Source organism: Pezoporus flaviventris, unplaced genomic scaffold, assembly GCF_033815535.1.
Source record: "Pezoporus flaviventris isolate CSIRO_AGI_PZ_B2104156 unplaced genomic scaffold, CSIRO_AGI_Pfla_v1 ptg000010l, whole genome shotgun sequence".
In the NCBI taxonomy this organism is placed as follows: Eukaryota; Metazoa; Chordata; class Aves; order Psittaciformes; family Psittacidae; genus Pezoporus; species Pezoporus flaviventris.
The window spans coordinates 474376-489308 of NW_026892558.1; the positions used below are offsets into that span (position 1 = coordinate 474376).

General features: G+C 41.3%; 1 protein-coding gene across 1 annotated transcript in view; it reads right to left on the minus strand.

Annotated features, from left to right (window-relative positions):
• DCC (DCC netrin 1 receptor) overlaps positions 1 to 14933 on the minus strand; it is a 606685-nt gene that overhangs the window by 314382 nt on the left and 277370 nt on the right. The window contains exon 3 of the mRNA XM_061450469.1: positions 12847 to 13131. Within this exon, the coding sequence (XP_061306453.1) occupies positions 12847 to 13131 (285 nt within the window). The remainder of the gene's footprint in view (positions 1 to 12846; positions 13132 to 14933) is intronic.

Here is a 14933-nt window from a genome sequence, read left to right on the forward strand (position 1 = left end):
ACCAATGTGTCTGCTGTGCCCTGACCTCATGGCGACGACCCCGTCCATGGGGATGTGATCCGACACCTCTTGGTCCTTTCCAACATTAGCTTTCCAAGAAAAATTGTTAGATTGTGACCACATGGAGCAAGCTGCTTCCACCTATGGGCCATAGACCCCCATTACTGCCCATGCTCACAGCACATGCTTGGAGCCTGGCGCCAATGGAAGTCTGGCTTCCCAACCTGCAGAGCACCTACCACATCAACATGACTTAAAAATTTTCTATATATTAATGTTTAAGAACAAGCATTTCTAAAAAATTCCTAAAAAAATCTAAGAAATCCCAAATCCAATTAAGAAGCAGTGAGCTGTAACAACTTATTTTCCCTGAACAAAGCAAAACCTCTCATTTCATACTTAGCCTTTTTCTTGAGCACACAACGTGCAGTAATGAGGCACAGCTATACATATATTTTCCATGCTTGTTAAGTTAGTGACAAGTAGTTGAGATTCAAAGCCACAAACAGGATCTGTGAATGTGTGCGTGATTCCAATAGTCCCACTGCACTGATACCTGAGAATACCATGCTATCTGCAAAAAAACAGTACACCTTCACAAAGCCTTATTAGGAAAAGTCCATTCATCTCCATCTTATAGATGGTTGATGGAACAATTGAGATATTTTGTCATGTAACTGAAGGCATATATGTATTCAGCAGCAATGACTAGCTTTGAATTAGGGTTTTTCCACATTCTTATGTTGAAGGCATAGCTTCTGCCACAGTTTACCAGCATATTTTATAGTCAATCACTGATGGCTCTCTCAACAAACCCTCAGATTTGTGTCACTATGCATTGATAAAAGTTGAGGAACTTAAGTCTCATGCTAAGTTGGTCTTAAGCAAGTGGAACTAAAGGCAATGTGATTTATTTCTGTCTTCCAAGAAAAATTAAGTTGTAAGCAGTTCACTAGGATTCAGCAATAGAAATGCAGTTTTTTGGCACTTGAAGAGAAAAACGCTACTGCAGTAGTTTAGCTACATTATGTATTGAAAAAAAGAAATGCTTCCACAAAAATGTGTTGCCTCCTGTTGTATGGGATCTCACTGTGCTAAGCTACTTTGTGCTACAGCGCTTTTGTGTTCTTCAATTGATGAAAGACTCCCATCACATCATACCCATGAAATTTTTTCCTGAATGTATTTGAGTAACATTACAGTTTACTGGTACAATTTTGTTGTTTTGTTTTTTTTTTTTTTTTATTGTAGTAGTTTTTGTACTGCAAACTGAGATGCCTTTAATGTGACACTGATGTGACAGACTATCTCTAAGCGTCAATAGTCACATTTCTAAATTTGATTAAGAGGCACAAATATTTATACCAAATAAAACCCAATTTTGCTTTCTGTTTTCAGTGAAGAAAGGCCAGCAAAATCTCCCAGCCTGATCTCACCATCGTGCCTGGAGGCTGAACACTTAATCCCAAGGAGAAAGCAAGGGTTATGTGTGAACAGCATTAGAGAAATCTGTCATTAAAATGATACCGATCTCTCAATCTACAGAACACATTAAAATGTATAGCCAGAATGCAGCACTACTTTGGAATTTTGCAGTTTTACCTCCACCTCATTGTTTCTGCTTCATCCCTTCTGCTCTGCCCAAAACCACAAGCCTGGCCCAGCAAACCACTGGAATGTGTCATAACCAGGGACATCTAAGTAGTAAGTACACACAAAGACTGTCACATTAACACCAACATGCATCAGGGCGTGAAGACATTCTTCTCACCATAGTGACTTCAAAATACATTAACTAAAGAGCAAGGGAAACTGTGCCAAGTCACTGCTGGAATGTAAGACTGTACATGAGTCCTATTTCCAACTTTAATGATGATTTCTTTTGAGACACTCAGTTTCCTCATCCATAATGATGACAAAAATATTTACAGGCCTTTACTTACTCTTTTTGATCCTTTGATAAAGGAATAATATAAAATTTATTAATGCAGGGGTACAGAAGGGTCACTGCTGGTTTGTGTTTACAAGACAAAAGGAGAAAGCTTTTTCTCTAGCCATTAAAATTTTAGAGGCAAAATTGAAACAGAATGAGGAACTGTTCCACAACTGCATCATCTTCTACTCTGAAAAAGGAGAACACAGCTGAGTTGAGACTGTGGCAACACATTTACACTCTCACTTTCATCTGATCATCAGAATTTTGGCAGGCATTACTTGGACCTACATCATCCTTGAGATGCAAAGACACGAGCGATTAAAGAACAGTGGCTTGATCCAGGTAGTTACTGAATACAGGGAAGAACCTAGTACAAGTTTTTCAATGCAGTGATAAATGAATATAACTGAAGGGGAAAAAGATTTTACTACCAGTCTCAGTCTGGTTTGAGATGAAAAGAAAAAATTAATTTGAAAAAAAAAGACTGGGTTACTCAATTTTTAGAAACAAGTAGCAGCCCCAAACTGATTCATAGTTTTCAAATGGTAAACAGGAAAACCTTTTAAATCATTTTTATGGCCATTTCCCAAACCTCCTCTAAACCTCCTGCACCATTTCTGAAAATGTGGTCCCCAGTGAGGCACACTCCATCACATGGACCTCAGCATGTCATCACACATCTACTGCACCATGACCCAGCCATCACTGCCATTATCTTCACTGGGACCTCATTCGCCTCTCACTGCACTGTTTCACCTTTGTTCTGTCAATTACCCACAATGAACCACAAGATGTTTGTCACAGGGAAGCATTTGCTCCAGGCCCTAGATGCTCCTATGACATGGCCAATAGGACCCATCACATTAAAATTCTTTTTTTTTTAAATTCTGACCCATTTATAGATTTTTGTCCAGTGAACCACATTCTTTGGTATTCGCCACTACTGTGATACATGCAGACAACTTCAATTGTAGTTTGGTTGTTTTACCCTGTATTAGAGAGTACTTTATCAAGAATATATCCCTGGCTCTTAGTGAGGACTCCCACCAAAAAAAAATAAGTACTTGATCCATAACTATTTCTATTTGGAGGCTCGATAGATACAAATCTAATCTAGCACACAAATCCTTTACTGATTTTCAGTTGCTCTTTTGTTTTAGGCAAGAAACCCTCCCAGAAATAATAGAATCACAGAATGGTTTGGGTTGGAAGGGACTTTAAAGATCATCTAGTTCCAAACCCTGCTATCAGCAGGGCCACTTTCCAATCTACTATAATGATAAAGTTCATAACCAAAAATTATGTTAACAGAATCTGTTTTCATACACTGATACTGAATGGTTTCAATAGCATGGATCATTCTATTATTTTGTGTCTCAGGGATGGCAACCTGGCACACCATTAGGTACTTGAGAGTTGGCTTGTTCCACACCACTGGAACCTTCAGTATTCAAAACTTATGGTCAAGAATTAACAGCCCTGAGAATTTCTCGGCTCCACCAGGAGCTACATTTTTATTTAGATACAATGACCTGAAAACATCTGGTTTTAGAACAGCTTTTCAAGCCACTCATGTCAAGATAGTACTAAGTACATGAGTACACTCATGTCAACACTAGTACTTGAAATCATGAGGTGGTTGAGTTTGAGATCCTCAGGACAGTGAGAAGAGCATGCAGCAAGCTCACTGCCCTGGACTTCAAGAGAGCAGACTTTGGCCTCTTCATGAACCTGCTTAGTAAGGTTCCATGGGATATAGCCCTAGAGGGCAGGGGGGCCCAAAACTGTTGGTTGATATTCAAGGATCACCTGCTACAAGCTCAGCACTGTTGCATCCCAACTAGAAGGAAGTGTAGCAGGAGGGCCAGGAGACCTCCTTGGATGGATAAGGAGATGCTGAGGCAAATTAGAGGGGAAGAAAAGAGGCTTATAAAAGGTGGAAGCAAGGACAGGTGGCATGGGAAGAATACAGGGATGTTTGGGAAGCTAGGGACCAGGTTAAGAAAGCTAAGGCCCAGTTAGAATTAAACTTGGCTAGGGATGTGAAAGAAAACAGGAAAGGGTTCTATGAGTACACTGTGAAAAAAAGACAGACTAAGGACAACATGGGCCCCCTCTAGAAGCTCTCAGGAGAACTGGCTACCCTGGGTTTGGAAAAGGCTGAGAATTTCAATGACTTTTTTGCCTCTGTTTTCACTGGCAAAGGCTCTGACCACACCACCCAAGTCTTGGAAGGCAGACGCAGGGACTGAGAGAATGAAGCCCTTGGGACCACTGTAGGAGAGGATCTGGTTCGAGACCATCTTAAGAACCTGAATGTACACAAGTCCATGGGACCTGACGAAATCCATCCGCGGGTCCTGAAGGAGCTCGCAAATGAAGTTACTAAGCCACCGTCCATCATATTTGAAAAATGGTGTCAGTGAGATGAAGTTCCCCATGACTGGAAAAAGGGAAATATAACACCCATTTTCAAGACGGAGAAAACGGATGACCCAGGGAACTACAGACCAGTCAGCAAGTTTGCCGATGACACCAAGCTGTGTGGTTCGGTTGATACCCTGGAGGGAAGGAATGCCATCCAGAGGGACCTCGACACGCTTGTGAGGTGGGCTGATGCCAACCTCATGAAGTTTAACCATGCCAAGTGCAAGGTCCTACACCTGAGTCAGAGCAATCCCAGGCACAGCTACAGGTTGGGCAGAGAGGAGATTCAGAGCAGCCCAAGGAGAAGGACTTGGGGGTGTTGGTCGATGAGAAACTTGACATGAGCTGGCTTCAGTGTGCGCTCGCAGCCCAGAAAGCAACCGTATCCTGGGCTGCATCAAAAGGAACGTGACCAGCAGGTCGAAGGAGGTGATCCTGCCCCTCTGCTCTGCTCTTGTGAGACCTCACCTGGAGCACTGTGTGCAGTTCTGGTGTCCTCAACATAAAAAGGACATGGAACTGTTGGAACAAGTCCAGAGGAGGCCACGAGGATGATCAGGGACTGGAGCACCTCCCGTATGAAGACAGGCTAAGAAAGTCAGGGCTGTTCAGCCTGGAGAAGAGAAGGCTGCGTGGAGACCTCATAACAGCCTTCCAGTATCTGAAGTTTGGGGCCTATAGGGATGTTGGAGAGGGACTCTTCATTAAGGACTGTAGTGACAGGACAAGGGGTAACGGGTTAAAACTTAAACAGGGGAAGTTTAGACTGGATATAAGGAGGAAATTCTTCACTCTAAGGGTGGTGAGGCACTGGAATGGGTTGCCCAGGGAAGTAGTGAATGCTCCATCCCTGGCAGTGTTCAAGACCAGGTTGGAGAGAGCCTTGGCTGACATGGGTGTCCCTGTCCACGGCAGAGAAGTTGGAACTTAACGATCTTAAGGTCCTTTCCAACCCTAACTATTCTATGGTTCTATGGTTCTATGATTCTATGATTCTAATTTTTTTTAATGTAAAAATAACTCTGTGCCATATGTACAAGCCCCTTAAAAAAAAAAAATCAGTATTTCCTTTTTTGAATAATTTTGTAAATATTGAAACAAGTTTTGCCATTTTCAGCCACACATAGTATTGTTGTTTCAGTTACATCTGAAAAGTATTTGTACCCTGAACTTTAGTTCAGGGTACAAATTTAGGGTACAAATTTAGTAATTCTTGATATCTTTCAAATTTAGTAATTCTTGATATCTTTCATGTCTTTGATTCCTTTGAGTCTCAACAAACTGGGGGGAGGGGGAATTAATTCATAATAATTATTATCAGATTACTTGTTCCACTTTTTATATTTTTCTCATTTCTTTGTAATCAGATTTAAGGGGGTTTCATTTAAGTCTGCTTTTCGTTTCAGTGTGTTACAGTAACTTTCTATTTTGTATATCAAAATATACTTGTAACTCCCCGACAGCCATTTGCTTCATTCCACTTAAATTCCCTCTGGCTGCTAATCTGACTCATGCACAGGGGAATTCTCTTCTGATTTAAGAGATAATTTTACAGAAGGCAGTGGCGATGAGATAGATGCATATGTTTTCCTGGCACATTCAGTTGGTGGCAGAGAAGAAAGCAGTGTGTTTCATGCAATTAAAAATAACAACTAAAAAAAAAAATAAATCATGAGTTTGTAAAAGAAAAAGCTTAGCTACAACTTTTAGTTGCATCCGTCATCTCTGATGCGTAGGATATGCAATAGTCATAGTTATTAATACCTTATTATTATGTTATTATTAGTAGTATGAAATAATATTCCATATTACAGCTCTAGTTACACTACTTAGCATGAAACAAATCTCAAAGCGGGAATGCAAAGGCTGTTCCAACACTGCAGAATTCCCTTTTGTTTTGTATTCTTTGTGAACTGCATTTTAAGAGCAGGACTGGTAACAAATTTAAAGTGACCTTTCTTGTTCTCCCTCTATACCCAGATTTGCAATCCAGCCTACGCTCCGCTATCCGCCAGTGCCAGCCTCCTCAAGCAACCTCAGTTCCATAAGGACCACCACATAAAGGAACCTCCCAATAACAACTTACACTTTCAAATACGTTCAGAAGTAAATGACATCATATTCTTAATGCCTTTGTTCTGAACTCAATCTGTGCTTCAAATACAAGTGCTAAACCCAATCCCTATTTAAAGCAATCACCGAAACCCCTATGCATAAATAAATAAATGCAATTTTCATAAATAAAAACACTAATCTGGCAACCAGCCAGAGATTTGCTGAGCAAATGGCTCTTTGGTGGGTATGAGTTATTCTCCTTGTGGTTGCATTGATCCTGACATCAGCTCCACGCTAAGAGGACACACTGACTTGTACCTACGTCTCTGCCCGCCTGCTCTTTTTTATTTCCAACCAGGCAAGACACTGTAACATGGGAAATGGATATTTACATGTATTATGTAAGAGATTACTTAAACACTAATCAGATTTATATAAGGGAGAGAGGCAAAATAGCTCATTCCCCAGGATTATTAATGAGAATTTTAAATTTAACCTTTGGGGGTTTTTAGTGAAAGGTCAGAATATAGCTAGCTTATAAAGTGACATCAACAGCGCTATTTGTTTGGACAGCTGGCAGCGAGGATAACCCAGATACTAGAAGTTATTATGTGGATATTTTGTAACTAGGATTTTACCTTGTAGGAACACAAATGGAACGATAATAGCATGTGTAAATGTGTGAATACTCTCACACGGCTGCCTCTTTGAACTTGAATTTAACAGATGACATCAGAGGTGGATATACTTACTAAATAAGAAAGTATTTTTACCCCCAGCTGATCCTAATATGACCAATACCAGAAGAAAAATCAGAGTAATTACACTATTGATAAGTAACACAGCTTGCTCTGTGACAGGGCATGCCCCATCCAAATAGCTGTCCTCTAACGAGGTAAAAATGAAGCCTTTAATAAGAATTACACTAGTTCAAAGGCACAAGTGATGTCTGTGCTTGGTGCACTGCTAAGGACAAGGCTGTTGATCCATCTGTTGCTTGGTTTGAAAGGCAGGAGAAGCAGCAGCAAATAAAAATCCATCCTTGATTTAAGCACGATGGATGGAAAATCCAGCTCAGAGAACAAACAGTTCCAATGGCTATTGCTGGGTTTAAGTGTTTAATTTCTTCTTTATGTTCACAAGAATGTAGCTCCAGGTTTCTAGTCGTTAGTTTTTCATGCAGTATATAAAAAAGTTTCAGGTTAAAGAGCCTTACCCCCACCAAGTAAGTGCTTAGAGAACACATTAGCAGCAAGTCTGTAAAGCTCTCCTTGATAAAGTACAAAATTTCCCAAGTGTTTACCAAAAGGCAGGCTATGTCCAGTAAAAACTGTAATTCTTTTTTGAACTATCATTAATTTATCAACATTCACTCTCTTAGCTCATATTTGGTTGGTATTCATGTAAGAGAAACGCCTTGCAGAGCATCCTCAGCTCTGAACAGAGGCTTTGCACACTTGTGTGCATCACCTCGCTGGTAAAAGAGCATCAAAATACATGTGGTACAAAACGAGTTCAGCTTATGCCACAGTCTGGAACCATCTGTGGAGGGAAGCATCTCTGGCATTGTGCATCACACCTGCAACTTGTACACCTAGAGGTAACACTGGTTTTGCTGGTGTTTTTTTATGGTAATTTTGTTGTTATTTGGTTGGGTTTCTGTATGTACTGATTGGAATTAGGGCAAGGCACCACTGCAGAAAATAGACACTGGAGAACATATATGTGGAACTGGTTAAATTTAAAAAGAAAAACAGAAAAATCACAAGTTCAGTATTTATTTTAAATTAGCCACATCTGCTGCAAATCTGTTTTTGTCCAAGAATAAACACTCATAAGTACTATCTGTTGAGGTTAAGAATAAGTTAAAAATCTGACTTGGATAACTATTGGCCGAAACAGAACTTACACCCACACTGGGATCCTCCCAGGGTATGAAAGATGAGAAGAATACTTGTAAGTTATCTCTGTACCTGATTAAAGTGTGTGGTGTGAAAAACTGATGGCTGAGCTTTGAAGAGATTTGTGTTTCCACTTAGCCAGACCCTCCTTAGGACTAAGTTTAACTGTAAAACTCATATTAAACAACAGACTCAGGCAGAATAGCATCATTCAGTATATTCCAGCTGTTTCGTTTCCCACACAGACATATATTGGATGTCCTCAGATGAGATGCTTCCTGTACTAACACGACTATTCAGAATCATGTATCACAGACTGGTTTGTGTTGGAAAAGACATTAAAACTCGCTCAGCTCCAACCCCCTCCAACGGGCAGGGACACCTTCCACTAGAGCAGGTTGCTCCAAGCTCTGTCCAACCTGGCCTTGAACACTGCCAGGGATGGGGCAGCCACAGCTTCCCTATCAGGCTAAGACAGTGATAACTGCCAAACTCTGCCAGCACTATGATGTTATATTTAAATAAACCCAACATCACAACTGCTTTTATTTTAAAAAGGGGAGCTGCTTAAGGATCAAAGTAAGCCTGAGCTCATGGGGCAACTTCTGTTGCATGCAGTTCCTTAAACACAGCCATCAACCTCTCGCTCCTAGTTCCTTCTCATGAGATCCATTTCAACTTGGTCCTCTTTGCTGCTGTTACCCTCCTCTCTTCAGAAGTGCAACCGTGAGGAAGGAGCTGAATCACACAGCAGCAACCGAGATCTGCTTGCATTGAATATGAAGGAATTACATGATATTGTTACTGTTATCTTGCACTGCAGCTCAGCAGACAAACTCGGAGGCTAGAAGGAACCTCCATAATAGACAAGAGTACAATGGCAGATTACCTGAACAGCTAATGATAAATGCAAGATTATTATTTATAAATAGAGAATTAATAGCTTTCAGGCATCAAAAGACTCAATTTTTGCTTTTAAAATCCCTCTGTATTTCTGAAGTGTCAGAACTCCCAAAGAAACTTACTCATTAATTTACAGAAGCATTGAATTCTATATATAGAATTATAAATTCTATAAATTCATTCCTTAGTACTGGTTTGTATAAGATGTTTTGTCGTTTCCCCCCCCCCCCCCCTTTTTTTTTTGGTACTGTAGCATTATTTCCTCTAAATTAATTAGATGAGGACGTGTAGTTAGGTGAGTACCTGAATATTTTCTCACGTTTTCAGTATTTGCTGTATTTTTTTTTTTCACTTTTTTGCCCAGGATTATATATCTGGACCCCAGAGAAAACAAAAGCACTTCAATTAGAAAGCTGAAAAATATGCATTTGGAATGAGCTTTCTGCAAAAAGCTGCAATAGCCACTGTTATAATTAAAAGTAATAGATGAAACCTGGCACATTGAAAACTCCTCGAGATTTTTGCTCAAGTTTGTTGGGCCTTTTTTAATAAATGCTCTTCAAAATTTCCTCTCATATGGCCTGTGTACTCCCACATGTATATGGTTTCTGATGGAGGATTTAGTGAGGCTGGAGCTGTTTGTGAAATGCGCTTATTGATCAGCCCTATCAGAGCCTCCCCAGGCAGAATCAAACTTCACAAAGGAAACACGCTTGCAAATGGTCACTTTTACAGTCTCTTTTAGTTAGCAAAGATAAAACTTCATGCCTAGTGCCTTGCCCCACCTTTCCAACACATTAACTGCCTACAAACAACTCCTCTTTGGTATAGAGGTTGAAGGTTCAACTATTCCTTCATTAACATGTCGAGTTAAGCTACAAATTTGGGTCTGTTAGGGTGAATTTCACTTTTTTATCCAGGAAAGTGGTAATTCCTTTATTCAAATACTTTGTTTTTCTAACCTGTATTCATGTTGGATGATCAATTTTTCTATCAAGATGAGATACAGAGAACTCCAGACCGACCATGATGTCAGATCGAATATTTCAGCCACAGGCTCTTTGACTAAATAAACTGAATGACAAAAGATGTTTATACCTCATTCTTTTTTCTTGTGTTACCCTTGGAAGCTGTAGAGAACAGCAGAAATTATTTGCCAGGATTGTGGTCAGTTTTATCACAGATCCTGACAGATATGCTTTGTGTTCAAACAAATCACGACCGTTCCCTGTGGAAGACGCAGCATTTTAAAAATACAGAATTATGATATACTACCTAAATTTTTTTGTTTGTTTGTTTTGTTGCCTGTTCCTCTGAATAGGATTTAAGGCTTTTTCTTTTTTTTTTTTTTTTCTCCTTACTAACCAGGGGAAAAAGGCCAACAAGAGTATTCTGCCTCCACTAATTATGGTATAGGAGAGCTGCAATGGAAGACTCGTTTCTACCAACAAGCAAAAATAGGAAAGGCAGAGTTATCAGCAAAGTATTGGGTAGTTCTGAACCATCAAAGCGTGTACATGAGAACAAGATTCCCAAGAGGCTCAATAAGATCTGAATTTTTGTTTCAGGAGCAGCACTCATTTGTTTTAAGAGCTGCTGTCTGCTCACATTATCCTGAAATGAGACCTTGTGCTGCTTGCCCTAAGCCAAAGTCTGACAGACTCCACTAGTTCCTTGTTTTATATTTTCCTCATTATTTGCTCCAGTGTTTCCCTGGTATAAAATTTTAACATGCCAGGAAGAGATAAATTAATTCCTCTCTCTCCTATAGACAGCCTGAGAGAGGCCATTTAACCAGGATGTAAATGACCGAAATTGGGATAAGGAAGAAACATCAATCCATCCACAAATGATCAGAAATGTATATGCATGGCAAATTAACAATACCCTGAGGAGCTGAGGAGGCTGAAAGAAAGCTTCTAGGTCTGCCTAAAATACAAAGTTTTCTGCTTTTCTTAATTTTAATCAAGAGATATGAAAGAATATTCTTTTCCCTCATACATTTCATTGCTATTAATAACCACAGAGACAGGAATGTCTCAGTGCTGCCCAATGCATACTAAATGGCACAAGGCTCTAAGGCTCCTGGAGAGCCTGGAAGCCCCAAGAGCAACCACCCTGGGGCAGCCTGTTAGACAAGCAAATGAATGGGGAACAGGTCCACACTACAGAGATCAGGTGCAAGTTGTGGTCCCAACAAACATTGGGAAAAGCCCACAGAGAGGTGCAGGTGATGTGGTTTTCCCTTGTTGCTAGCTATTCTGGCTTGCATTTTGCTTTGTAACTCCTAGAAGATCAATATTTGCTACTGAGGACATGGTTGTTGGTTTAGAGACTGAGGGGTAGGTTCTGTTTTTGGCATCAAATTCCAAACAAAAGCCTGTATTTCCCCAGATTGAACTACAATAAATCCCAGAGCTATAAATCCTAGAAATGAGGATCACTTGCGTTAATGCATTGACACTTCCCCAAGGCTGATCCTGGCCTTCCCTATTCCTACAACACTGGTAGACCATCTCAGAAATCTGAGAATCCTGCTTAGTTACCTCTCAGTGAGAAGTCCGGCAAACTAAAAACAGTCGTCTAGAAAATGCATTTATAAAAAATTCTAAAAACACAACCTCTCTGTCCGATTAAATTAGTGGTTACAAGTTAGCATGTCGAACTAGAAGGGAAGGAGGCTTTGCAGCAACACCTTCTTCAAACCACTATTCTGGTGCTCAGTCCTTGATCCTATGCTGTGATGACCGGTAACCATCTATTTAGCTGATGAGTTTATCAAGAGGGAGAACAAGATGCAAGTTGGCTGTGAATTTAGGTACATTATCTGCCGCCGCTAAACCGTGTTAGATCTCAAGCTGTGCTCTGGGCAGCTCAGATGATCACAGCAGGCACTCAAGTGTGCAAGCAACCTGACTTTGATTAGGTAAATTCAGCAGCTAGCCAGCTAGTCCCAACAGATTGTCTTCTAATCAATGGAGTGAAAGAAACTCTTCCAGAGAGTTCTCTGAGACAATAATTATTGTATTCTGAGATGGGAAGTACTTCTCTCTCTCTGTTAACCATTTATAGAAACCAGCTGCATACGTATCTAAAGTTGGTACTTGAAGCTAGGCAGCACGAATACTTCTCTACAGCCCACTCCTCACCTTTGAGAGCAACTGCTTCTAAAGATCTCCAAACTCTTCCATGTGAAAAGGAAACATAAAACCATAGAACAGTTAGGGTTGGAAAGGACCTTAAGATCATCTAGTTCCAACCACCTGCCAAGGGTAGGGATGCCTCACTCTGGACCATGTCACCCAAGTCCCTCTCCAGCATCTTTGTAGCCCACTTCAGGTGGCGGACGCTGCTCTGTGGTCTCCATGCAGCTTCTCTTCTCCAGGCTGAACAGCCCCAGTGTTTTTTGCCTGTCTTTGTATAGGAGGTTCTCTAGTCCCCTTATTAACCTCGTAGGCCTCCTCTGGACTTGCTCCAATAGAATTTGGGAGCTTGTAGAAGTAACTGGAAGGAAAGTGAGATACATCAGCCTAGCTTCCCCAGGAGGAGTGACCGCTCTTTCAGGGAACCAAAGGACCTGACCAGGCAAGAGAAACAGGCAGTGTTGAATTGTTCAGTTCTTACCTGACAAAACCCTGACTTCTGCATCATTTCCAGTTCTTGAGCTGGCTGGATTTTTCGCCAGGCACCTGTAGATCCCACTGTCCCCATGCTGGACCCTGCTGATCTGTAACGCACCGGAGGGCAGGACAGCCACCCGGCTGTCGGCTGAGTTTGGGAACAAGTCCTCCTGGTTTCGCTGCCAGTGCACCACGGGCATGGGCTCCCCGATGACTTCACACTTCAGCAGAATCGTGTCTCCTACAAATGCCGTGACAGATTCCGTCTGGGAAAGAAACCTCAGCGGTCCTGCAAACACAGGCAAAGGGGAAAAAAAGCAATTACATAGATGCTGAAAACTGCAGTTACCTGCTGTTTCCATGCTGATTTGGATTTTGTTAACCATCCAGAGTAAAAATACTAAAAAATTTACATGGCATTCAGAAAACCACTTGGAGATTGCTATAATGGCAGGGTGGCTAACGCTTTCCTTTGTAAGTGACACTCATTAATAGCAAAGAAAAGATGTGTTATCAACATGAAGAGTAACAAATTGTGCCTGAACCCACTTAGGAACAACTTTAACAAAGTACAGATATGCTATCATGCAATATAAACTGCTTAGAACAGGCTGGCATTCAAAGGAAAGCACAAGTAAAGATACATGAGGTAAGGAAAATGTTAGTTGCATCTTGCTGTATTTCTCCTTCCTTTCAAATGAAAAGAAAAATACTTCAAAACCCTCTGATAAATAAGTTGCTCAGGTGATGTAATCAAAACACTTAAATCAGGGAATGGCCATTGTCTGGTTTTCCATGAAGCATTTTTGACTCAGGAGAGCAGGAGAAGAGAGCTGGGACTTTAATTGCACAACTCCCAAGTGCCTCTTTCTCACTCAGTGCAAAAATCATGAGGACCACGTCCTTCACATGGCAGAGAAAAAAAAACCAACAAGTCTGCCATATTCATAATGCAAGTGAAAGATGATGTCTAGGTCATGAACTTTTATCTAGAAGCATCACTGTTTTATACGTAACCAGATAAACTCGTAAAGAGGCCAAGGGGAATGGCTTTGACCTGCCAGGGGGGAGACTGAGATGAGCTCTTAGGCAGAAGCTCTTTGCTGTGAGGGTGCTGAGGCGCTGGCCCAGGGTGCCCAGAGAAGCTGTGGCTGCCCCATCCCTGGCAGTGTTCAAGGCCAGGTTGGACACAGGGGCTTGGAGCAAGCTGCTCTATGGAAGGTGTCCCTGCCTGTGGCAGGGGTTGGAACTGCATGAGCTTGAAGGTCCCTTCCAACACAAACCAGGCTGGGATTCTGTGATGAAGAAGAGGGAAAGAAACCACCAGCTCTCTTTCTGGCTAAATACGAGAAGGACAAGAAGTGACTAGATCAGCAATGTGCTACAGATGGCGTGGACATATCTTGTGGACCTGGTCTGTCCTGGCCAATCTCTAGAAATGACCCTCCCAGACCACCTGGGCACACTCACCTGCCTGCAGGGACTATCTGAAGGCACAGCAGTAAATACAGCCACTCAGAAGCATGTGCAAACACGCACCAAGTGTCCGACAGAGTGAAAACCTTGAAAGATGACCACCAAAAAGAAAGAAAAAGCCACCAAAAGCCACCAAAAAATACATAGGAAAGAGGTATCTTTTTGTTTATGTCAGCCAGCATTCCGTGAAGTCTTTCACAGACTGGTTTGTGTTGCAAGCGACCTTAAATCTCATCCATTTCAAACCCCGTGCCACCTAGATCATGTTGCTCCAAGCTCCATCTGATAGAAGAGGGGTCATTTTACTAGCTGAGACAAACCAAGTTAAATTTTAGCTAAACAAAACCGTATATATGTCAACAAGGAACAATACAAAAGGTAAAGAGCATTCTTTACCTATGCAGCTCACTGAACTAGGAACCATTCTTCACAAAGTGCCTCTCCAGCCCAATGAACTGGGAACCATTCCTCACAAAGTCAGAAGAGAGGCCAACCTAAGACCATGAAAGGAATATATCAAGAGAAGTTCAACTGAAGGTCAGCAAAGATACGAGCAGCCGGGTTCCAAAGGACCATGGGACCCTCACTCAAAATAAACTGTGCATAGTGGGTGAT